Source organism: Platichthys flesus, chromosome 23, assembly GCF_949316205.1.
Source record: "Platichthys flesus chromosome 23, fPlaFle2.1, whole genome shotgun sequence".
Classification (NCBI taxonomy): Eukaryota; Metazoa; Chordata; class Actinopteri; order Pleuronectiformes; family Pleuronectidae; genus Platichthys; species Platichthys flesus.
The window spans coordinates 13,107,911-13,131,873 of record NC_084967.1 but is presented as its reverse complement, the minus strand read 5'-3'; the positions used below and the strand labels follow the sequence as shown (position 1 = coordinate 13,131,873).

The 23,963-nt window shown below is 43.6% G+C and overlaps 1 protein-coding gene across 2 annotated transcripts in view; it reads right to left on the bottom strand.

Moving 5' to 3' along the window:
• The window catches only part of dcn (decorin), a 42,476-nt gene continuing 18,513 nt past the window's right edge, over positions 1–23,963 (bottom strand). Inside the window, exons 1-8 of one of the 2 annotated variants that reach the window (XM_062382970.1) lie at positions 16,011–16,184; positions 9,026–9,252; positions 5,486–5,598; positions 3,968–4,181; positions 2,832–2,945; positions 2,475–2,568; positions 1,761–1,899; positions 1–903 (exon numbers count right to left, since the gene is read on the bottom strand). In XM_062382970.1, coding sequence (XP_062238954.1) covers positions 703–903; positions 1,761–1,899; positions 2,475–2,568; positions 2,832–2,945; positions 3,968–4,181; positions 5,486–5,598; positions 9,026–9,233 — 1,083 coding nt within the window. In that variant the 5' untranslated portion in view covers positions 9,234–9,252; positions 16,011–16,184 and the 3' untranslated portion in view covers positions 1–702. Of the gene's footprint in view, positions 904–1,760; positions 1,900–2,474; positions 2,569–2,831; positions 2,946–3,967; positions 4,182–5,485; positions 5,599–9,025; positions 9,253–16,010; positions 16,185–23,963 lie in introns of those variants that run through there. The other variant, XM_062382971.1, reaches the window with a different exon arrangement.

The window sequence follows — 23,963 nt, the reverse complement described above, 5'->3', positions numbered from 1 at the left end:
TAGAAGTCACGGTTGCTTTTATCTCTACTTGAACTGAGATACACAATACAAATAGAAACGTTGGGTTGTTTCTCTCCCCGAGTGCAGCGTGCTGATGGTACACTCCGGATGCGGTTCCTACTACACAGGTAATATCTAGGACATTCTAGTATACCAGCTGTTAAAAGGTAAATACACAAGTTGACCCCCCCGCTGCCTGCTCTACAGGTCAGCGCGCTCATAAGTCGTTATGGAGAATAGGCAGAAACTGGGACATACAACAGTTACAGGTTATATTCCACTGAGAGAGAGATTTTCGAAAATCTTTTTGGTTTGGCTTCATCTCTGATGTTCAACATATTATGCACATAAATATGTCGCGGCATGAACGTGGGAGCTTACTTTGCGGATGTTTGCTAAACTGGTTGTGCTGTGAACGTGCTGTGAGTGAGAGCGGCACCGTCGTATGCTGGTTTTAGCTGAAAGCCGTGTTCGTACTACTGTTGCAAATAATAAGAATGATATGTTGTGTTTGAGGTCCATGTCCACTACAAGGTTTGGAAACGAGTGCGTGGGGTTATTGACATCATCGTTTTGCGGGGGGGAGGCAGTGTCGGTAAGGGGTCAGTGTTGTGGGGCTGCGGTCAAACACGCACGCTTACAAAACTTTCACACACTCATTTACAAACACACACTTCCTCGCGGAGGCGCTCGGGGGACGCTCTACTTCTTCCTGTAGTTGCCGAGCTGGATGGCGGAGCGGTCGAAGACGCAGCGGAAGGTGATGGGCTGGACTTCCCAGTAAGGGACGGGGTTGCTGAAGAGGCTGATGCCGGAGTACATGGCCTTCTTGGTGTTGAAGCCGGGGGGGCAGAAGTCCTCCGTTCCCACAGCGGCAATCTTGTTGACGTGGAGGTAGACCACCTAGAGGAGGGATTTAAATAATGACAATCATCAGTCACTGACGGGGGCTCGGATGCGGCAGATGAAGACGATAATAACACGTCAGAAAATAAATAATGACAGCTCAGCATCCCTGAGGAGGTTTAACTAAAAACAATGATGAAAAGAAAAAGAGGGCGTTCTTTATGTTATATATATATATATATATATATATATATATATAACATAAACATCCCGCAGCTGAGCAGGGAGAACATTATGAAGGGAGGGGGAAGAGAAAGCTACTAGAAATAAGACAAAAGACGGAAAGTGCCACAAACTCAATGACTCAGACAATAAAAGTCGAGTTATTATACACAAAGAAAAGTCATAATGAATAACATTTGGCTTCATATCCAATGGAACGATACTTAAGAAACAAAAGAAAACTACAACGTTAAATAAAAACTAACCAGAACAAATGTGAACAATGTGAAAACAACGAAGCAATGAAGCTTAGTTCAGAGATTTAACGTTCTACTGTTGTTTTAAATTCTGCTTTAGATTCGTGCTATTCTGTTTCTGTTGCTGTGTTCAAATACTCCCACAGTTTGTTGGGAGGTATTTTCTTGTACACACTTGTAAACCAGTTAATAAATGTTTACTGGAAGCAAAGCTGGAATCCGGTTTGTTTACACTTTTTCTCTTCTGCCAAACTCTGTGTTACCATCGTGTATCATCACTTATGAGAAGCCACCACCCCTCTCCTCAGTTTGTTACAGAGGGCGACTCTGTGGGCGGGCAGAGAGAACCTGAACAAAGGATGAGCTCCGACATCAGGAAGTGACACGATGAGTTCATTTGATCGTGTGGTGGGTTCAGAGTGACGGGCGCCGCACCTGGATGTACTTGTGGTCGGGCAGGCCGGGGGGGACGCTGGTCAGGACGTTGTTGTCGAGGTGCAGCTCGCGCAGGTGGGGCACGTTCACCAGGGTGCCGTTCTCCACAGAGCTGATCTCGTTGTAGCTCAGGCCCAGTCTGCAGGAGGAGTCAGAAGATGAGACGTGTGCATAGAAGAGGAAGAAGGAAAAAACTAAACAATGTACTGAAGCTGCAGCAAAGACACATCTCTGTGTTCTGTTCTATTTCATGTTCCTGATAAAATAAACACAGTTAAACCAGTTAAATGAGCTAAACCAGTTATTTTGATTATCCAAAAACTACTGTTTAGGTTTGGTTGTAGAGAAAATCAGATGAAAGCTGATGGCAGAGCTGCAGTGAAGCTGAATCATCTCACACACGTGGAAAACTGTGATAAACACCAGGAGAAATACATATACTTTTTTTTTTTACTAAAGATGCAGTTAAAGTTAAATTTTTTGAAGTCATTAAGAATGAAGCAGTTTAAACGTTTTTTAATGGACAGAGAACAAAGCGGAGAGTCTAACTGGCGTCGTCCCGCTCACTGAACTGAGATCAGCTCAGGGCTTCATAGTGGTAATGACAGTTGCATCTTTCCCACGACCACTGAGTCAATGTGAAAAGAGTCGAAAGGAAATCGCAAAGCTTGACTTGGATTACTGGTTTAAGAAGAGGGCGATGGTTTTCAGTACTTAGCCAGGTGCTTCAGGCCCTTGAAGCTGTCGGCTGACACCTTGCTGATTTTGTTTCCGTCCAGGTGGAGCTCGGAGAGAGAGCTGGGAAGACCTGGCAACCCAAGAGACAGAGATTAAATTCCATAACTCAGGGACGACTAAAGAACAGAAAATGCTTCTTGTGACATGTATGATTTTACTAAATACCTCTGGAGTGAGAGGGGATTGTTTTGAATCATGACACAGCACAGTTTGTGTTTCTTTCCACTTTAAGCCCTTTGTTTCACTGCACACCTAAATCCAAGCGGGCATTCTTTTCGAAAGGAGATTGTTGTTTTTGGCCAAATTGAGTAAGAACAGATATCAGCCTCGTACCTTTGGGGATTTCTGTGATGCTCGTGTCTGCGATGCGAATGTAAGAGACTCTTTTCAGGTCAGAAAAAGCACTGGCCTCAATTCCAGCGCTCTTCAGAGGGTTGGAGCCGAGCTCTGTAAAAAAAGAGAAAGAGGAGAGGTTGATACCACAGAGAGAAAGAAAAAAACAGCAGTAATGGATCACGTCTATGGAGTTAATTCCCTTCCTGGTGCGTTACGGGAAGCTGAGTCACGAGTAAACAAAGTCTTGTGCAAGAGAAAAGTTGGTGTTTGAAACACAGATTCCCAGAGCTGTCACGGTTGGAACATGATTCTCACATTATAGTTCTTTAAGTGACTCAATCCACACTTTCTCCACTTCACAGTGTTTTATGACATCTGTGGAACAGGCAGGTTGAGAAGGAAAATTAATAAATTAATTGATAAATCTGTATTTTAACATCAATTATGGGAGAATCTCACGAATAACCATCCAAAAGCTGTTTTTTCCCCTTTAAACCATCATTTACCATCTATAAAAAAAAGCTCTATTCATTGGAGAGCAGCAGGTTCCTTATGAAGCTTGATCTGATAACTCGCCGGAGGACTTATTAGACCAACTAGTCCAGGAAATATGAGGCAAAACTAAGGAAACAGCTTTGAAAATGAAATTCCCATTAGTCCAGTTCCATTTACACTTCCAGTATGATTTGTTGAATCTAACAAATGGAGACAGGCTGGAAATATCTGAGCAGTCCTCACACATGTTTGTCCTGAGGCCCCTAAAACTAAATTTAGACCCTGGTTCATCTGGTCAAAACACAGGTAGAGTTAAAAATAAAAACATTCCCAGTGAATCTATTGTGGTGGAAACAGGTAATGGGATTCATTCAGATGTCCTTGTCCAAACCCACCTCAGAGAAACAAACCAATCAGAATATAACAAAGTGGAATATTACATTTAAACACTGGTTTCATCCTCTGTAAATATTTTGATCATTCCTGCTGAGCTGCCATCCACAGATCCTGGACATGCAGCACCTCAGAGGATGTGACCTACCGCTGGAAACTATGAGCCCTCCCCTCTCTGTCGACCCTCTTTCCACTATCCAAACAAATATTCCTTAACATCAGGAAGTGTTTTTTTAATCTCTTACCCATGACGACCATGTGGGACATGCCCTGGAAGGAGGACTTCTTGATCTTGGTGATGGCGTTCTCGTGGATGCGGAGCTCCTGCAGGCTCTTGGGCATGTTGGCAGGGACGTCCTTCAGCATGTTCTTGGACAGGTAGAGACGCTGCAGCTTGGTCAGAGGACTCAGGGCCTTGGCGTGGATCACTGTGATTTTGTTGTTCACCAGAATCAGAGCCTATAATGGAGCAATAGGGCAAGTTAGTGAAATGTATCTGAACATCTCTGCTTAAAAGATTAATTCAAGGAATTCGGTCCGGCATCAAACAATTAATGGATTAAAGGGGAGCAGTCAGAACTCTGGGTATTAGTTTACAGATCTCGAATCCAGGCTGTTTTTTGTTAAAATCCACATCACCGTTAATAATTAAACTATGGAACTCAGGAACAACCACTGCTTTCAAAAGCACCACAAGACCCTAGAAAATATGTGCTTTCCGAACTAGATTAAACAAAAACAAAACATCTGGAGCTCAGCGGCTCATCGATACCCAAACCCGGCGTCTGCTTGGTTCAAATGGAACGGGCCAAGTTCGAGGCCACTTTAAGTTAATGCATTTTCAGAGGAATCCCACTCCTGCCGTTCCGCTCTCGTGAAAAGCGAGCCAAACGTTAGGTATGTGGTCCCTTCCCCTCGAGAGGCCGGTTGCATTACAGTGGAAACAGCCACAGCTGTCCGACAAGAGGTATTTACTGCGAGCAGGAGAGCTCGGGAGGTTGGAGCACCGGGGCTGCGGCGGCTCACGGGTGAATAGTTTTAATGCACCTGGTGAAATGGGGATTCACCGTTTCTGCTAAAAGCTACGAGGACAGACGTGTTTTGGACAGGAGGAGGAGGAGGTGGTGGAGGTTAAGGAGGAGGAGGAGGAGGTGGTGGAGGTTAAGGAGGAGGAGGAGGAGAACTCAGGTGGAAGATGATTCATGGGGCCTGATGGTTATTGATTGGTTTTACTCTGTGAGCTGCGAATTGTTTGACAGTGTTTTGGCAACACTCATCACAGCTGCTTATTATCTGTCCGTCCACGCACACACACGTTTATTTCTCAATTTCTCTTGTTGCATCTGTTTTGTTCTCATGATGATCATCAGGTTTTCATATTGAAGAGGGGCTGCAGAGAGTGTAGTGGTTACATAAGACCACATAACATAACATGAGGGACCAGAATGGGCCTCAGCGGAGTGCTAAGGTCTGACAGCCCCCTTACATCCAATCAAGCTGCACCAAATTTCAAACACTCATGTATATCAGTTCCCTGAATGTGTCGGGTTTTCTTTCATCCATTAATTAAAGAAAACGGTAAAAAACGCCCTTTGTAGCAATGTTGCAGAAAGTTAAACACACATTTCCACCGCGTTTCGTTGAAACATTTCCGTTGTTTTTATGAAATCTTGCTCGCAAACAAGCGGTCAAACAATCCTCCTCTGTAACAAACATGCAGTGAACACATGCAGCTCTGCGGACGGCAGTGGAACGTCTCTTACGTGCAGCCCTTTGAGGTTCTTGAAGTCGTTCTCCTTGATCTCGGTGATCTTGTTGTTCTGCAGGTCCAGCAGGGTGGTGTCGTCGGGAATGTCCCCGGGAACGGACTTCAGACCTGGTGGTGAGACACATCGTTAATACTGTATGCGAGCACTGTAACGCCAAACAGAATTGTCTGTTTGGCGTTAGCTTCCTGCTACTCTCTGGAAGTGGCCCGGCCTTAGTTGGAAACAGACTAATGTCACATATTTCATTACATCAGCTTCTTTTAATTGAAGCTAAACATTTCTGACTTTAAACTAAATATGTTGTTTATTAAGGGATAACAAATAAAAACGCAATTTTTTAAAAAGGTTTTCTGCTACTTTCAGCTCTTTTAAACTCTAATGGACAGAATCAGAAAACAGAGTTAAATGGCGTTTACAAGAGAAATACTCTGAAATAACAAGGTTCTGTCAGTGTAGCTCGCTACATAAAGTCTCAATGACAGGATCCTAAGCATGGTGGGGTTTTTCGGTGACAACCGAATAACTATTTGATGAGCTCTGAGGCACAAAATGGTGAAAATGGATCTTAAAACTAATTTCCTTTAGGAGTGAGTATAAGCGCCTGCATACCTGGACACTGAGCTAACACTCACTCGTTTAGCTTGGCCTTGAAATATGGTTACGTCATGGCTGATGTGAAACATCATCTGTAGTGAAAGTCTGTTCGGCTGATGGGAGTGAATGCAGCTGGAAGTTATTGTGTTTGCTTTTAGGCATCCGTGGTAAACGCAACCAAATACACTGAGATTCATAATGTGCCGTTTACGTTTCAGAGGAAGAGGCATAGCATAAACTGTTTAACAAAGAAGTTTTAAACTTCGGGCATCGCCAGTCCACATACGTCCTGAGAGCTCTAACTTCTTATAAAGCTCCATCCAAGGTTTTGCTTTCCTGTCAGCTCGTCCAACTCGGCAGTGGACGACCCACAAACCATCACAGCTGTTTGTGGTCACCACCGTCATTACAGCACCACACTTTGCACCGCTATGCTATCACTTACATTTCTCATTGTTCCCGAGGTCAGAGTTTCTCAGCCTTTGCAATTTTGAATACTCTTTTATACTCTGTTCTCCATTTTGTCTCAATTTAACCAATTAGCCCGACGTACTCTCTGCAGATGTATTCTCACCATCGTGGAGCTAATCTGTTAGAATGTGTGTGTGTGTGTGTGTGTGTGTGTGGAATTAGAGGAATTAAAGATTTCAATATGTTATGCAAACGCTTTGTTGAGTCGATTTTCCCTAAATATAATCCAGATTTCCAAAAAATGGCCTAAAACCCACAAGAGCGAATGAAGAGAGAATGTGTGGACTTTTTCCACCTCTGATTAATTGTCGTCTCACTTTTCAGCTGTTAATCTTTAAAGAGTTATTTGACTGGGGCTCGTCACGCCTTCACCATTATAGTCATGATAAATGGTTCAATTCTAATCCAGAGAATTGGGATAGAAGGTGAATGATTGCTTTGGAACATTTCAGCTCTTTCTGTCAGTGTTTATGTAACATCCTCTCCTGCTCATGGCCGAGTTGAGTCGTCACATCAAAGGCCTGATTGCCTCATAGGTCAGAGTGAGTTTGGAGTTTTCGGTGGGTCATCCAGAAGTGTGGGTGGATGCGTCTGCACTTATTACACAATCAGTGCACATAAAATACATGTTTTTCCACTGAGAGAATTGAGCTATTAGACAGTAAAGAGTAAACTTTACAACAAAAAAGGCTGTTGTTTGAGTCACACAACTGGGAAAGTAATCACGACTCATTTGAACCTCGGGCTTAGTTTTTCTCTTCCATCATCCTGCCAGAAGCAAATGCACTGGGAAAAATATATGCATGTGTGATGGTGAGCAGACGCTGCCTTGCACGGGTCTGTGTGTGTGTGTGTGTGTGTGAGTGTGTGTGTGTGTGTGTGTGAAAATCATGTGTTTATTCCTGTGTTTCTCGAGTGTGTGTTTGCGTGGATGCCAGTGGGTCTGGGGAACAGATGGAGGAGTGGGGGCCGACATCGCCTATGCAGAAGTTGAGAATCCGGCCAATGAGCTGCATCTCCGGGGAGAGAGTGCACTGCTGTAATGGAACCAATCTTTTCCTGCACATCACTCACTCCGCCTGTCTGTCGCTCTGACTCCTCCGCCACCTGTCTCTCAGCCTCTATGTTCCTCGCATCATCTGTGTCCTGGATCAGTTGTATCATTCATTATACTCTACCAGCCTTAGTGCTCGTACGCTCACTAAATCCATGAAAATGTGCAGAAAAACATTGTCCAGACATTTTCTGGAGTTTTCATTTCGTATATGAAGAACGTAGCAGGAAATGTCTGAGACAGACGGGTTCAGAACAACAGGAAAATATCCAGAACATTCAGGCGAGGGGTCTGAGCAGAGATTAAAGGAGGCAGAGCATGAGGTATAAATCGCAGGCTTTTGTTAACGACACTGGCATCCGCCCATTTTGACAAATCTTCTCAAATATCATTGTTTTTCAAAGTTAACGTCTTTTTCAGAGGCGTCTTTTATGTTTCTGGATTAATATGGCTCCTATTTTCCCTAATGAGATATTTGTTTTCTGTTTTTATCAGTTTTGGGTCCACCGGGTGTCTTTCTTCTCTTTTTATTTTGTCCTCCCAGTCTGTCCATCTGTATCAGCCCCCTCTCCTCCCTTTGTCTCCTCGTAGCTTGTGCCCCTCCCTTTGCAAACAAAGGCTGAGCAAGAAAAAACCTTACTGAGTCGAGAAGCCGGTTTACGTAATATACAAGATTAAACGAGGTCAGGGACGTTTCTGTGGCGAAGTTTACCGGATGACTCAAGCTCTCTAATATCAGCCATACGTCAGGTTAAACAAACAGAACTGATCAACTCCAAACTCCGACAGTCACACCTGAGTAAACTGTTGTGACCGTTGCTGGAGCAAGGCGTGTGAGTAACCGTAACATTCGGGGACAAGTTTTGGAACATTTGAGAATTTGTTTCGAGACTCTCCGGGGCTAACGTTTAATCTTCATCGTTGTTTGAGAAAACATTTCTGCCCAGAGTGAGGAAATACTGTAACTGCTACAGGAAGCTGAATAACACTCACATCTGGGAGTGTTTAACTTATCAACACCGGTGTCATGTTCTCTGGAGGACGCAGAGTCTAATGCGGAACATAACACACCCCTGGAATGACCCCCGTGCGTTTGGGTGGGTGGAGGAGACAGGCAGGCTTGTAAAGTCACAGACTCTTTCTGCTCTTAAAAAGCAGCAATATCAATCAGCACCAAAAAGGCACAGTGACATGGCTGCAGATGCTCGTGAAGAAAATGGATGTGAACACGATGGATTATGAAACTGTTTCCCAACTATATTTATTAACGTCAAAGCACTGATTGAGATACACAACGAATTTGTGTAGCTGAAATGACCAGTTTCCTATTTCATGTGGATTTGAAATAGGAAACTGGAAAATGAATGGCAATGTGAATGGAACATGAATGGTGCCGTACAGGTGTCTTTTCTTACCGAGGTCAGAGCACTGGATCACACGAAGGTGGCACTGGCATCTGAAGGGGCACTTGGGTCCCTCACGCGGGGCAGGGAAGCTCAGAACGGGACTTGTATCACCTGATCCCGCCTCATCCTCCATCATGAAGTCTAGGAAGCCAGCCTGGCGGAAGGGCAGAGCCCAGCAGGCGGTGACGAGGAGCAGAGAGAGACAGGCCGACCTCATGGCGCTGCTAGCAGGGAGCCTGAGGACGAGAGGACACAGTTCAAAGGTTTGAGTGGAGACTTTGAGAACAGTCTGTCTATGATTAGTTTGTAAACTGCTTCGAGTAACTAGCTGTTTCTGATTTACTGTCATAATCGAAAGGAGAAGAAAAGAGGGATAAATTGATTTAACAGTGGCAGCGACTGAGGGACGCTGCGTGAGAAAGACAGAATACGAGACAGACTGGCGTGAAGTCCAGAGAGGCAAAGGTCAAAGGTGAAAGGTGGAGGGTCGGAGGTTGGAGAGTTCAACACTTGGGTGTAACAATTTAGTGAGGTCGGCCTAATAAGCTATTTAAGAGTGCAGTTTCTCAGCAGAAGGTCAAAGGTGACGTAGCAGAGGTTGGTGCGAAGACAAAATCGAACTTTGTGAGAAGTTTTGGAATTTTCAATCAGACAAAACAAACAGAGAAACAAGTAGTGAGCCACTCTATCGTTTCTCCATGTTAAAATTCCCCGGTAATGTTTTGCTGTTGGTCTTTTCTCCTTCAAAGTGTTGATCTATGCAGAAACAACACCAGCTGCTGAATGAGTCACATCTGCATTAGCTTTTTGCAGCCGACACAAGGGGGACATATCATAAGACACTGTCATCTACTGCAGAATACCACTTCTTCTTCTCTGCAGCAATGAATCACAGTGATTCAAGTGTTTATAAGGGTGCTTCATGGTGTCATTGTGTGCCAGGAGGAGGCGAGTGTCCAGAGTCAGCGGGAGAATCCTGATTCTTCATGTAGTCGTCTATTTCTAAACACAACCGCAACCCTTTGGACCCAATCACAAATTCAAATCCAGCGTGTACATCCACACAAACTCCCTGACCTTTTTTTTTACGCACACACAAACCAACACACACTCACTTCTCAAAGACCTAGCAATCTGCTTGTCCAACTTGAGGCCAAGAGTCGCCGCTTCTCTCTCTATGCCACAATAATTGAAGGGCGGATTTTAGCCGCGGCTGCTAACAAATGATATGGGAGCAGTTGGTCAGCAGCAGTCCTTGACCTGAACATTATGAACAGGATGATGAAACTGACCCAAAACAAGGGTAGTTAAAAGTAATTCTGTGCCGTTTTATATGATTTATATGATCAGTATGATGCTTATCTCTATTTACCGTCTGTTATATCGGCTGTTGAGAACCGTGAATAAAGAATTAAGCATCATATTTTAAGCCTTAAGCACGTTGTACATAGTTCTTTATAAGTTTACATACTGTTCGTGTGAAAAGAGAGTTTTTCGTGGTCCGATTCTCTGAGAATGACAGAGAGAGAGAGAAGTGTTGATGTAGTATTCTACAGGTTCGGGTTACATCAGGTCACAAGGATCCGGGCTGAGAATGACTCTCTCAACACAAACTGTAATTATAGACCTTGTGCACAAAGCAACCACCGCTGTGACACACTGTACAGCTTCAGGCCAGTGGTTACAGTGCTCGCATACAGTATGACCGAACTTGAAATCCCTTCAACTCAGAGGAGACTTGTGTTGGATGGGATATCTGCTGCCTCTTAATACTTCTATTTGGTTGCTCTTGTTCTGTTGCTACGAAGTGGACAAACTTGGAGAACACCCAATAGAGTGATTTCATGCGTCGGCACTCTGAGCCTGGAAGTGTCACAACAATGTTTAGAAGCTGTTTTTCCACTCGGAGACATGGTTCTATAGTGGGAGGCGCTGAAACAAAGAGCCCTGGTCTGTGTGTACAGACGATCCACAGGACACGCTGTTCCAGTCTTCAACACACTGAGTAATCTTGGCTGCTCGTATCTCAGCCGAAAGCTCAATCCAACCAGAACCCTGTCTGCAGCCTTGGCAAGAATGTTCAGCCGCTCTTTTGGATTCAGCGACGTGAAGCGCTCCTGGGTCCATCAGCGCTTGGAGATGCTTTTGATGGTTTGTTTTATCCTGAGAAGATGCCAGATGGGCTGGGCTCGTCTTGTAGTACGATATGTTCGGTGCCAATAAAAGTATTTGGGAGTCAGTTTATCAAGCTTTCATTGTGGTGCCTGTGTCATGAACTCCGCACATCTGGCACATGTTGCCGGCTAAAACATTCAGGATTATCTACAAAGCCTGTGGAGCATCAGCTCTGCTCCGAGGAGCAGCGAAGCAAACAAAAAAACAGGAGGTTTCGCTGCTGATTAGTGAACCGCATCTCCCTGCCCTGACCCATGACCACGAGCACATAAACAGATATACATGAACATGTGCCTGGGTATCTAGGGTCTCAGAGGGTCCATGTGACCTGCCATCAATCCATCAGTCTTTGTCTGTAAACGTTTCAGCAGCTTTTAATGTCAGCCAGACAGGCGTGAGGAAGAAGTCTCAGACTGAGCTCTGGGAACATTTAATGGCTGCATGATTGATCCAAGTACAAGAGTTATTACTTTCTCATTAGATGCAGGAGTTGTTGATGATGAGATTAAACAATCATTTAAAACAAAATCAGGAAAAGGGAAAGGGAGGGATTTTTAGGGATTAATAATTGGGACATGAATTAACCATGTTTAAACTATAAATGGCATCAATATGATTGCGTCTGGGGGTTTTGTATTTCTAAATTTCCAGCAGGGATGAACCTGTGAAGACGATGCTTGAGACAACCTGCTGCGCCCTAGGCATCACTTCTTCATTACCAAGGTGCTGTAATGTGTCCACAGGCCCTGAAGGAAGGCCACACAGACACACAAAGACACACACACACACACACCTGAAGAATCTACAGAACATAGTGTGTGTCTGTGTGTGTCTGTGTGTACATGCTAAACTCAAAGGGCTGTCAACACAGCATGCTGGGACATGACTTGAAAACTTGAGCTCCACATCTTACCAGTATCAGCATTTCAAAGAAAGATTCAACTCTCTGTTCTCAGATAAGAGTCGTTCTTCTTATCGCTTTGATGAAATCTCAAAGTTACAAAAAGATTTTAGTTTTAAATCCAAGTCATATGTAAGTATACATTGTGTAGAATCACCTGATTTTGATAATTGATATGATGGTTTTATAAATATTGGGTAAACCAACTGTCAACATGAACCAATTAACGAATATATTTGCAATGTCTAGAGTAACTGCACTAACCTGTTTATTTTGAATTAAACTTTTTTTTTTTTAATTATGCATCAGTTCTTTGTTGATGGCCAGTTTCACATCGTAACACAACTCTGAGCCAGGTAACAAGAGGAAACTGGGACAAGCTTTATTCACAAGAAGTAGACTGACACTAATCAGTGAATAACTGGTTCACATTCAAGTTTCCTAGTAATGGACTTTTGAAATGTCACTGAAAAAAAAATCGCGAACATGCATAATTTGAAAATCTGCTTGAGCAGCTGTAAATATTGGAGCACGATGCATCCAATGAATTTGGCCATTTCATTTTGGACCTGATTCTGAAAAATTAATGTTTTGAGAAACAGGATTTCCTTGGAAAGTAAGTCTGCAAGCCATGTTCCTCTGAACTTCAATCATTGGAGAAAAGATTATTTTTTGCATCTGCAACTGGTTTGAAAGCAATCCCAAAGAAAGTCAAGGGAAAGTACAGAAAGTTCTGAACATAGAACAACCGGAGGTGTTGAAAACTCTATCCACGAACAATAAGCTCAGATGTGATCAAGTTTGGTTTGAATTCCCAAAAGATTCTCAGTCCACCACATCCCAGATAAGGATACGTGGTAAATGGAACGCTAACCGTTTTCTATTTCATCTCTCCAATCTCGGAAACCTGCGACTCATCATCCCGTGTGTGACAAGAAGAATAAAAGGGGCGGAGGCTGATATTTCCTGCGGCGACGGCGGCATCCTTGTCAATTCTCCTGTCTCCTTCTTTTGTCTCCTCTCTCTCTCCCCCTCTTCCCTTCCTCCACTTTTCTTCCCCCCAAAGTCTTGCCCCAGCATTACTAATGATTCCCAGACAGGAAGCAGAGCTCGCATGAGGGAGTAGAGTAATTTTCCCTCCTTTGCTTTTGTCACTCTCTCCTCTTTGTCACGGGCCTTTCACTGAAACCACCGAGCTTAGGAAATCAAGCGAAATCATGAGCTGAACTTCACAAATCTTTCAGGGAAATATCTACAGCACAGAAGAAACAGATTTGAAGATTATGCACCAGGTTTTGGTTTTTAGCAATATGTTATGATGAAGAAGCACCCACCCCCCCCCCACACACACAAGCCTCCATCCACCTCTGCTGCTCTTCTGTCAGCCATGAATCACTGGAAGGTATTTACAAGGCCACAGGACATTTAAAACACGTGTGGCCCTTTTAACCCATCAGCAAATGAATGTGAGCTCCCCTCCCACATGGTTGCATAAACACATGCTCAGACACATACGGTTGATTGATAACAAAGCTCAAGTTTTTTCTTGGGAAACTTGGTTTTTATGAGTTTTCTCTTTGGCCTTGGCCGTGGTCTAAGGAGTCAGTGGTCATTATTCTCAGGAAGAGTCTGATACATCGGGGGATTTTGTAAGTGAGATTGTTCATCTAGAAATATGCAAAGTCGCAGCCAACAAACAATTTCAGAGCCAAAACATTCTTTGCAATAAGGGGTCAGGCCAAAACAGTCGTGTTTGGAAAGGAGCTGCCCATCGTTAATGCCTGCATGGGAGGTTTTTGAGTTCAAGAATGCTAAAGACACTCCCTTTAATCAATATCCTTTCTGAAGTCAGACCTGTTAATAATATTATAACACGTCTGTTGTTTTGAGCCCCAGCATGAGAAAGCAAGCAAGTGGTTAAGCCACAGTTTAGCCATTCCATGAGGAGAGCTGTCGGCATGCCATCAACCTCAGTCCCATTATCAACAGTCTGCGCTGCACAGACGTGGACAAACTGCCCAACCCTCGCTCCCTTTCTTCTCTTTCCATCTCCTCCTCCCAATTAAAGCTCTCTCCTTCCCTCCCATAGCTTATGGTATTTCTCTTTCACTGTCTGACCCTTAAAACGTTGGCTAGAAAGACTGACATGTGGAACTTTCTTGTATTCCAGTGATTGACAAAAAAAAAGCCTTCATGGCTGATGCCCATTCCATTCCATTGTTCTACTGCTCTTTTCGACCCGAAGAGTTGAAGTCCAGATGGAAAGAATGCAGCCCTTGAGTGCAAATCAGGGCCATGTCTCGTCCGAAGCTTGGTTCACTCATTCCTGGACCAAATGCTAAACATCTGCTCAGCTTGACTCCAAAATATTAACCAGTGAGATACGTTTATTGCTTTGAGTATATGTTCGTACAGGGTTTGTGCTCCTTTTAACTTATATTCTATTCCAAGTTCCAGTTCTGATCCTATTTAGTTTGTCTCGGGTTTTCCCTGGTTCAGTTTCACTCAATGCAATTCAGTGCAGCTGAAACCTATTAGGTTTTTCTCCCTGCTGGCAGAAAGGATGTAATGAGTTAGCTGAGAGTTGTGTGGTGGCTTTGCCGGGAAGCCTTCAGACCTCTCTTTGATAGAAGATGCTGTACCATTATGGGATTAATGGCACTGTGTGTTGCCAGGTACAGCTTTTTTTCATCTCCTCTTCAAAGCCCCACACTTTAAAGTTGCCCCTAGCAATTTGGGTCCTGTTCTGCTCCTGTGAAAACACAGCAGCCAGCGCCACAGAGAGGGTTCATTTCCAGAGGAACACAGCTCCAGAGCAGACAGATAAGAGATTGGGGTTGAAGTGGTCTGGATGCAATCTAAACTAAACCACTGAGATGGAACGTGTCAGGAGCAGTAGAACTCAAAGCTATTCCAGTAAGTCTTGTCATGCAGTAATGGGTTGAATTAACACAAAGAAATGCTCATTGTTGTTTCAGCTTTTCTTTCCCCTCATTTCTGTGTCGACTTTTCAAACCCCACAGGGAGAGTAGGAAAAGAGAAAAGGGGGCAAATCAAAAAGAGAAAAGGAAAAAGAAGAAGTAAGCTAGATTTGCAGAAAGAAAATCTAACTTTTCAGCCTGGCAGTCTTTCAACCACTTGTCATTATGAAAGCATAACAATTCGGACTGACTTGTGAATGCTCAAAACTAACACACTTGAGGAAGGCAGGACCATATGGATTACATCCAAACAATCAACAAACAATTGTCCAATGACTTAATTTGGTCAATATCCACAAAGAGCAACAAATTAAAAAAGCTGCAAACAGAAACTGTAAACTGAAAGTATCACATGGCCCTCAGCGATGGATACTTTGGAGATACTTTGCCTCTAGGCCAGAAGAATAAGGTTTTTTTTGGCAGAGGGATGAGGTACCAGCATCAACTGCACCACCACACCCCCTTCGCTAGCCGCTAGTCTTTTCACTGAGCTGCATGCAGATTCGACTGGAAATGATTAAGGTTTCTCATCACAAAGACAAGAGTGTTGTGGGAACAAGACCTGGCAACATATTTGGAATATTCACAACACAACAAACACACACAGAGTCACACACACGTACAAAAGTACACAGGAAAAGCTGAGCAGAGGGTTAAAAGCAACATGAAACAGAGAATCAAACAATCCTCACATGCATATTATATAAAATAAATGAAATAACATCATCTGCAAACAATGTGACTTTTAAATCATGAATAACGGATCCTGTCATGTTTGCATTTATGCAGAAAGTCAGTTAAGAAAAGAGAAATTTGCCACATTCTCAATGTTTCTCTCCCTCTTTTTAAAATTAGTCCAAAGTGAAACCTAACTCCTGATTTTTAAGCTCATTAAAACCCTGACTTTTCCTCTGGAGGAGCTGAAGGATTCACCTACCTGTTCTCAGTAAAAGTGAGGCAAAGAGAGCGAGACGAGCTTGACTCCCAAAAATCCAGTCAAGTGGGGGATGAGACTGTGAAGTGGCTGCGAGGGCCTATGGGGTAATTGGACTCGGAGCGCGTGCAGCCAAGATCAGGCAGGTGTGCTCTGTCACAACAAGGGGAGGAGAGAGAGAGCGAGGGCAAGTGAGGAAGGGAGACAGAGGGGAGAGAGAGGAGAGAGACAGACGGAGGGAGGGGTCCGGCCGTCGAGCTCCTCTCAGGACCGAAACAATTGGTGGAGGACTTCCCCCGTTCTCGCTGCGAGCTTCGAAAACAGCTGGAAATGGAGAAGGGTGGAAGAGAAAAAAAAAAGAGAGAGAGACTGCAGGAAGAGGGAGCAAAGAGAGAGAGAACGAGAGAGAAGAAACAGGGAGAGGGAAGAAAGAGGCAGAAAGTTGGAGTTTGAAGCAAAAAGCAGTGATTCGGCTGGCAGTCACGCTCGCTGTGACATCTGGTAATGATAGGTCCACTGTGGAGCTTCGCTGAGAACTCTGCACAAAACCCTTTCTCCTTCTTTCACACTTGCTGTGCCATTCATCGTCTTTCAGACGCTACACAAAACAACACAAACACACACAAACTCACAAGTTCCACTATCCCCGCAGGAACACTCTGACAATAATCCCTATCCCCTCATCCAAAATTTATCCATCATTAGTAAATGCCCAAATTTAAGCCATATATTCTCATCCTGATCGACACATACCCTTCCCTAAAGATGTCTTCACTCTAAACTCTCACACTTTACATTCTCCCAAATGTAAGGTCCCATAATTAGGATTAGTCCCCACAATGTTAGTGGGTGAACAGATATAGGTCCCATTGTCAATGCTGTGGCCAAGGAAAACTTAACAAATTTACACATTTTTATGCTAAAAAAGAGAGAACTAGGCCATTTCAACATCTCAACAGCATTATGACATTTCATCTCTTGTTTAAAAGTTCATACTCTGTACCATGAATTTGTCTTCCCTATCTGTGACAGTTCTTATGGTGGTGCTACAGGGAAAGTCAGGGGATCTCCAAAGCGATTAAGGCACAATTTCCTGTATTGCCATTGGCCGTAAACCTGGACCTTGTGCACGTTGAACTGGTCCTTCCAAAGCTGGATCTAATCAGGTCAGCAGTGGGGGAGTGGGGGGTGCAGCGGCCTGGTTTTTAACCCCAAGTGAACCAGACCTCATTTAATCATTGTGTCTGGATGGCGTCAGGGGGGCTACTGTGTCATGCTGCTGCACGAATGTTTCAAGTTTAACTTGTGCATTTGCTAATGTCTCCACCAGCGTCCAAGGCTCTCCACCTCTACCTGCCCCCTTGATGTAATTTACTCTGGTTCATAAAACCAGCTATTGACCCTTGACTGGAAATGACGATCCATGAACAAAGACTTTCACTTGGTGATCTCTATTCCGGTGAAAAACGTTTTCAAGTGTGCGACACTTTTTGTTTGATGTTGTTCAGAGTTCTTATTAAGTGCGCGAGCGACGGGAGTTTAAACTAAAACACCTGTCACACCTGCAGCAGCTGAAGATCCTGTTCCCTCTTAAATCGTGTACAATCAAATCTATTACTTTTGGCTCAGCAAAAAGTACTCTCTACCTCCCAGTGTTCTCTCCCTCTACCATAGTTTCGTCCTTTGCTGTTTATCTTCAAGGCTGAAAAGGATCGGATGGCAGAGGAGCAGGTCTCATCCTGTCTGGCCTTGTCTCTCTCAACTTGACAGTGTTTCTCTGCAGGAGGCAAAGGGTAGACCATAGTTGAACGGACCCCAGATGTACTGAAATAGTCAATCTTAGTCTCAAGAAGACGGCTATTTGGTAGAAGTCATCTTGCAGAAAATAATGACCTAAGCTGCCATGAATTTTGTTGCCTGAGGTCCAAGCTGTAATCCTCTGCAGACCCAAAGAAGCTCAAATTGAGTCCCCAGAAGGAAGGAAAAGAGGAAGAGACCAGCATGGAAAAAGGTAAAAAGGCCGGGAGGATTAAGACATGACGGGTAGTATTGGATAAAGCCAGGTGTCCAATGCAAATGCTGAGATCATACTAGGAAAAATGTGTCACTAAAGGGCTCAAGAGTGGAGAGAATCCTGTGTGCGTCCTTCTATCTGGGACAGATGATGGAAAGTAGGCCCCTGATATTAGAGGGAGGGAGCAGACACATGGCTGTTGTGGAGATGTGGAAGCGTTGTGGGGATTTAACCTCTGAACCTCTGGTTACTACGTAGCCTCAGCAGAAGAGTGTAAAGAGAAAACATAAATCCTTGAGCTGAAAGTGATGCCCCCCCCCTCTCAGGCATAACAAAACAGAATATGTATCTGTTGGATCAACAAGTGCCACGTTATAATCTTATCAAACTATACTTGTCAGGTGTTAATGTCCCACTGCAGAGACATTACAAGGAGGGAGATGGTATAGTAAAAGGTGTGATGGGATTATGAGGCGAAAGGTAGTTCAGGGATGTCAAAACAAGAAAAATGAATCAAACAGAGAAGGTCAAAGAGCTTTTAAAGTAGGATTTCAGCTCACTTTAAGTTTTATATGTGTTTTCCAAAAGGGAGGATGGAAAAATGAGGAGAAGTTTGCAGGAATGATTACCTGTACTCTTGTTTCAAAGAGGAGTCAAAGGTTTGATATCAACTCGTGACCCCAGCAACTTCTCTTATTGCCCCAAACCACCAAAAGGATTTGCCCGAAGCGGGAGAAAAGAGCAATTCCGTGATTGAGCTGTGTACGGTTGTGTGTCTGGGTGCAGTAAAAGGTCCTTAATCCTCAAAGCCTCTGTTTTTGGACTACACATAAAGGAGGGTGATAGATCAAATGTAGTTTTACACATACTTCCAAATACAAGTGCTTCTTTACTCTTACATATTGGCACTTCTGAAGGGGGGTTAGCCTGTGTGGACACGTTCAGTAGCAGGACTAACCTGCACCTCATTGCCCCATCGCTCCCCATGCAAACTCCCACATACACAGCTTTCTGAGGACAGCTGTAGACTAAACGTTCTGTACATTCTGTCTCAAGTCTTTGGTCGCTTCTATTACTTGGCACCATGCCTACCCTTTTTCTCTGGAAAATCTGTTGAGAGGATTTTCCCTCCATGTCTCTCTATTAAATCGCACATTTTCCAGGCCATTCCAAACAACACCTACTCCTACAATCACACACAAACACACACACACACACACACCATCTATGCTCTATGATGCAAATGATTGGGCAAACTACATTTTTTTAAGCTCATAAAATCAGTTAATGATGCCATAAAGTGAAATGATGAATGTAAAAAAAAGGATATTGCAAGTAACGTCCTTGAGTCTGGGCAGGTTTGACAGATGGAAGCAAGGTGGTGGGTGTGGCTTGGATAAGAGACGTACCCTCTGGGGATGATTACATGAACAACTTGATGGAACACCTTGCCCTTTTTCTCTAGTATTTCATTAATTCACGTATGAGTCATCTTCCCAATATAGCAGAAATCTGAAAGCAGTTCCGATTTGAGTTTGATAAAGTTTATCGAGTACAATCCGACCGCAGTGGCTTTGGAGAGGAGTTGAACAGATTATACTCTTGAACATTCAATCTAAAGAATGCAATACTTCCCAAGTGCTGGCCTATGTGCAACCTCAATGCCTGGCTCAAGAGCACTTTGATGGCAGCTGTTGGGTGAAGGGAAGGTTACTCTTACATGTGTTGTTCTTAAGATCATATCAGATGCTTGTGAAGTGGTGTTCACGTCAAAAAAACACACTAGCTCCCCTGTAACATGCAAACCCGCAGAGTCACCAACGCCGCAGAGAAAAATCCTTGTCATGTTCTCATGTGCCGAGAATCGTTTGCGGTCGGCGAGACAGCTAACTCTCCTTCGCCATAACGAGCTAAAAATGATGTTTCATTTACAGTCAGTGCAAGAGAGGCCTTGATGTGGCCTGAGTTTACCAGCGGAGGGGGATGTGATGTTAAGTTGTAAAGCCAGATGGTGCATGATGGAGACCCCACTCACCAAGTTTGCTATTTTTCTCAAAGATGCCACAAAGTTAGCATATAGCATGGTTTGTTTTTTCATTGTTCTCATTCTTGAATATTTCACAATATAAATCTTTTGTAGTACACATCCACATTCCTCTGTAGAGATGTTTTTGTTAGTCTCATGTTTGCTTGTCAGTCCCAGGGACAAACCAACGGAAGCCCGGGAGCAGGACCGTCCACACAAATCTCAATCCCAGACCCTAAAGCGATTTGGCAGCAGAGAGGCGAAGGAGCCCTGTCGTTCCCGTCTGTGACTGGGGTATCTCAGCCGTGATGGACAAAACAGACCCTCTACATAAACACACACACACACACACACACACACACACACACAAACGAAGAGCAAAGGCACCAGAGACGGCAGTGACAGGCCGACAATCAGGTTCTGGGCCAGTGGTACTGTGGGAAATGACCTTGTTTGGACTAATCAATGTGAGACTGTGTGTTGATACGTATTCATATGATAATCGCTCTGGAGGAATCCAGTCAGTTTGGTTCACTGTTTACACACTTTCTTTAAGTTATGAGGGGCCGCACACACACACAACACACACACACACACTCACACTCACACACTCACACACTCACACACTCACACACTCACACACTCACACAATCACACAATCACACACACAGAGCTTGGCCAGCTTTAATGGTATTTTTCATGTTTGGGGTGAGATGAGCACCGTACTGCCACTCTGATAGACCATTATAGCGAAATAAAAACCAGTAACTCTGCCATTGGTGGCCTAGTGAAAACTTTAACTAGGGACTCAAAGCACTGAAGGTCCTGTTGTTCCCATTTACAACCATGTATCATCAAATACTTCACCATTAGGATCAGATTCAGCCTGGGGAGGCTGAACTCCCACTGGATGAATAGATGCTGTAGTAAAACATATTATTTGGTGAATCTGCAGCTTTAACGCTGATCTGACCGATGCCACGTTTAGAATTTTACTCCAAATGAGCTCCAGTGAATGTGAGAGAAAGCGGATGATGAGAACACTGAATTGTCACGAGGGCCTTTTTAAGGGAGGCAACTCATTCGCTGTTCTGCCTCGGCCACACACGGCTCTCGGGAGAAAAATAAAAGGGGGTGACGGAAACGCTCAAGTGCTGTTTTGCTCTAAACGTGGCCATTCAAGGCCAGCGGGACTTTCTGCCTCCATGGCGAAGTAAAAAGAGGAAACACTTCACGACTGGCCAAGTTTACATGGCGCCCTGTAATAAGCGAGAGGGAAACGGTGGAGTTTGCAAACACAGCTGCCTGGTGGGTGAGCGCTGTAGCATTAAAACCTTGATTAATTGGGATTGGATGGTTTTTAAGAAGAAGGGAAGGATCTGCGTGATTAGAGATCGAGCATTTACAAAGGCAGTCTGTGGCGTAACGAGTTACCGACAACAATGAAAAATGTGTGTTAATGCCCAGTCCTAAGGCGGCAGTGTCTTCCGTGCAGAGCCTCGCATAATGGAATCATTCAGCGAGTCTCATTATAAATACCCAGTCAAACACAGCTGCCTGGCACCTGAATATTATAGCATTAGAGAGCTGATTTAATGTGATTGCATGGTTTTAAAGTGCGGAAATAGGATTAGGCTTATGGAGAAGAGGAGCAGTTTACAATGTGAAATGTAATATTTAGTCTACAAAGTGGAATCGCTGATAAGAGGACCTTGCAAACAAATGGATTTTAACCACCTCAGAACTCTGGTGGATCTGCTCTTGAACCAGTTTAAAGCTTTGCCTTTAAAATTTGAGTGAATAAGCCTCAGGGCTTAAACTCTGATTCACACACCAAGTCTTCTCCTCACAACCTGAATGGAATGCATTCTTCTCTCGCATCAAGCAATCAACCTAATCGTATTAATTTGATATCGGGAATCTAGCTGGATGATTTCCATTCATGAATAAAACCTCAGAAATGTTTGTTTTACCTTTTATGTGATGGGATGTGTCGGTAGTTGGAAAAGACTTTTCGATGAAATTCAAATTCTTTCATCATAATTACTGTAATTATATTAGAAACAATGGTTTTATTTGAAACAAAAGACCCTTTGTAATAAGAGATTATTTTTTTTTTTTGCAGGCAACCTTCCTGTAAAAACGTGGCCCTGGAATCATGCAGTCTGCACTTTCACAGTTCAGTACGTGCACAGTAGTGAAGGCACGTTTTCACTTCAAGTGAAACAGATTATTTCATCTCATTTTCATCCGCTTGAAAATGAGATGAAATAATCTGTTTCACAGATTATTTCATTTATTTTAATTTTCTGGATTTTTTTGAAAGCCGTTTTCAATATGCAGCTTTGTCTGGGGACAGTTACTGGAAATCTGAGTCAGCACTGCCCGAATAGCTGTGATGAACATGAGCGCACATGGCATCTAACATGTGCAGGAAATGCTGGAAAATGTCAAAAGTCAAGTTACGAGGGAGCTCAGCTTTGCAATCCTGTCAGTTACTGTGGAGAAATGCAGCAGTTTGAATGCACGGTCGCAGCTAAAGTTTTAGGCAAATGTCTGGACATCTTTGCATGTCGTAGAGCAGCTTAAGATATTGTGAAAGTGCCGGTGTGGAAGCCAAACTCATGAGGTTAACTAACTAACTGTAACCTCAACCAAACTTGTGACCAAAAGCTGTTTTATTTCCCTCATCATCTGAGCTGCCAGATTCTCTTTTCATGTGATGAACCTGTAAAAAATTTGGAGAACAATCTGTTTTTGCCAAATAATCCTTAAATCCAATAATCCTTTCACACTGGAGGGGTGCAGTATTTTTTCCTTATTACTCGTGTTTGCATTTCTGCAGTGGAGAGGTCACCGTCCGGGGCCAGAAGTTGCTGCACATTCAAACTGGGTCTTTTTGATTGACTTCATTATACTCCTGCATTGGTTTGGACATGTTTTTCGGTGGGCACTCTTCTTTCCTTTTTCCACTCCGGTCTGTTTCTGTTTTACTGGGCTGAGGTGAGCAGCCAAGCAGTTCTCTCGTCTGCCAACAAAGCGAGGCCGTAGCCTCCCAGAGCTGTTTGCGCTTAAACAGAGAAGAACGATACATTGGCTTCCGAGCTTTTCAATGAAAAGAGCTTTAAGATCTATATATCTACATTTTCCTTCCAACTTATAAATGTGTGTGTCATGGAAACGAATTGCAAAGTTAACACTGTGGTGCTATTACAGATGCTGATGAGGCCAAAACGCTTTACTCTGCCAAATATTACACTCTGTCTCCACAGAAAGCTTAACTGATGGATCATTATTTACATCACCCCAGGGTGGAAAATCTATAGGCTTCTAAGCCTTTGGAAAAGTTTTACATTGGATATTCATGAGGGGAAACAACTCTGGTGATAAAGATCTTTGTGGTGGAAACACTGACTTGTGCTTGCAGGACCCAAATTAACTCCCACGACTCCAAACATGGGTCAAGCAATACTTATGGTTTGTGAGGAGGCTGTAAGGAAACAGCCTTGTTTGATATCAAGCAGGCTGGGGTAAAGTTTGATTCTGCTCCTCTTGTATTACCAAACATGACATGCATGTTTTGTAGCTGTGCTTTCTGTGTAAATCAAACCATCAGAGTGTCTAATATCAAGCTGTTTATGAGGAGGTGGTTTCCCACATTCCTTTATCTCTGACATTAAAGCACTCTGTTATTAAAAGCTGTTAATTAATGCAGGACTCAAGTGTGCATTTGTTTTTTCAACTTTTTAAATGGTCATCGTCCAAGCTGCCAGCAAAGTTTCAGACAAAAAAATTGAATTTCAGCAGCAGGTCAGATTATTGCATCTGGACGGATCATATCCAGTAAACAAGGAAAGAACCACGTCAGCACTTTAAGGAGGACGGAAATTCATAAACACTCACGACTGATAACAAA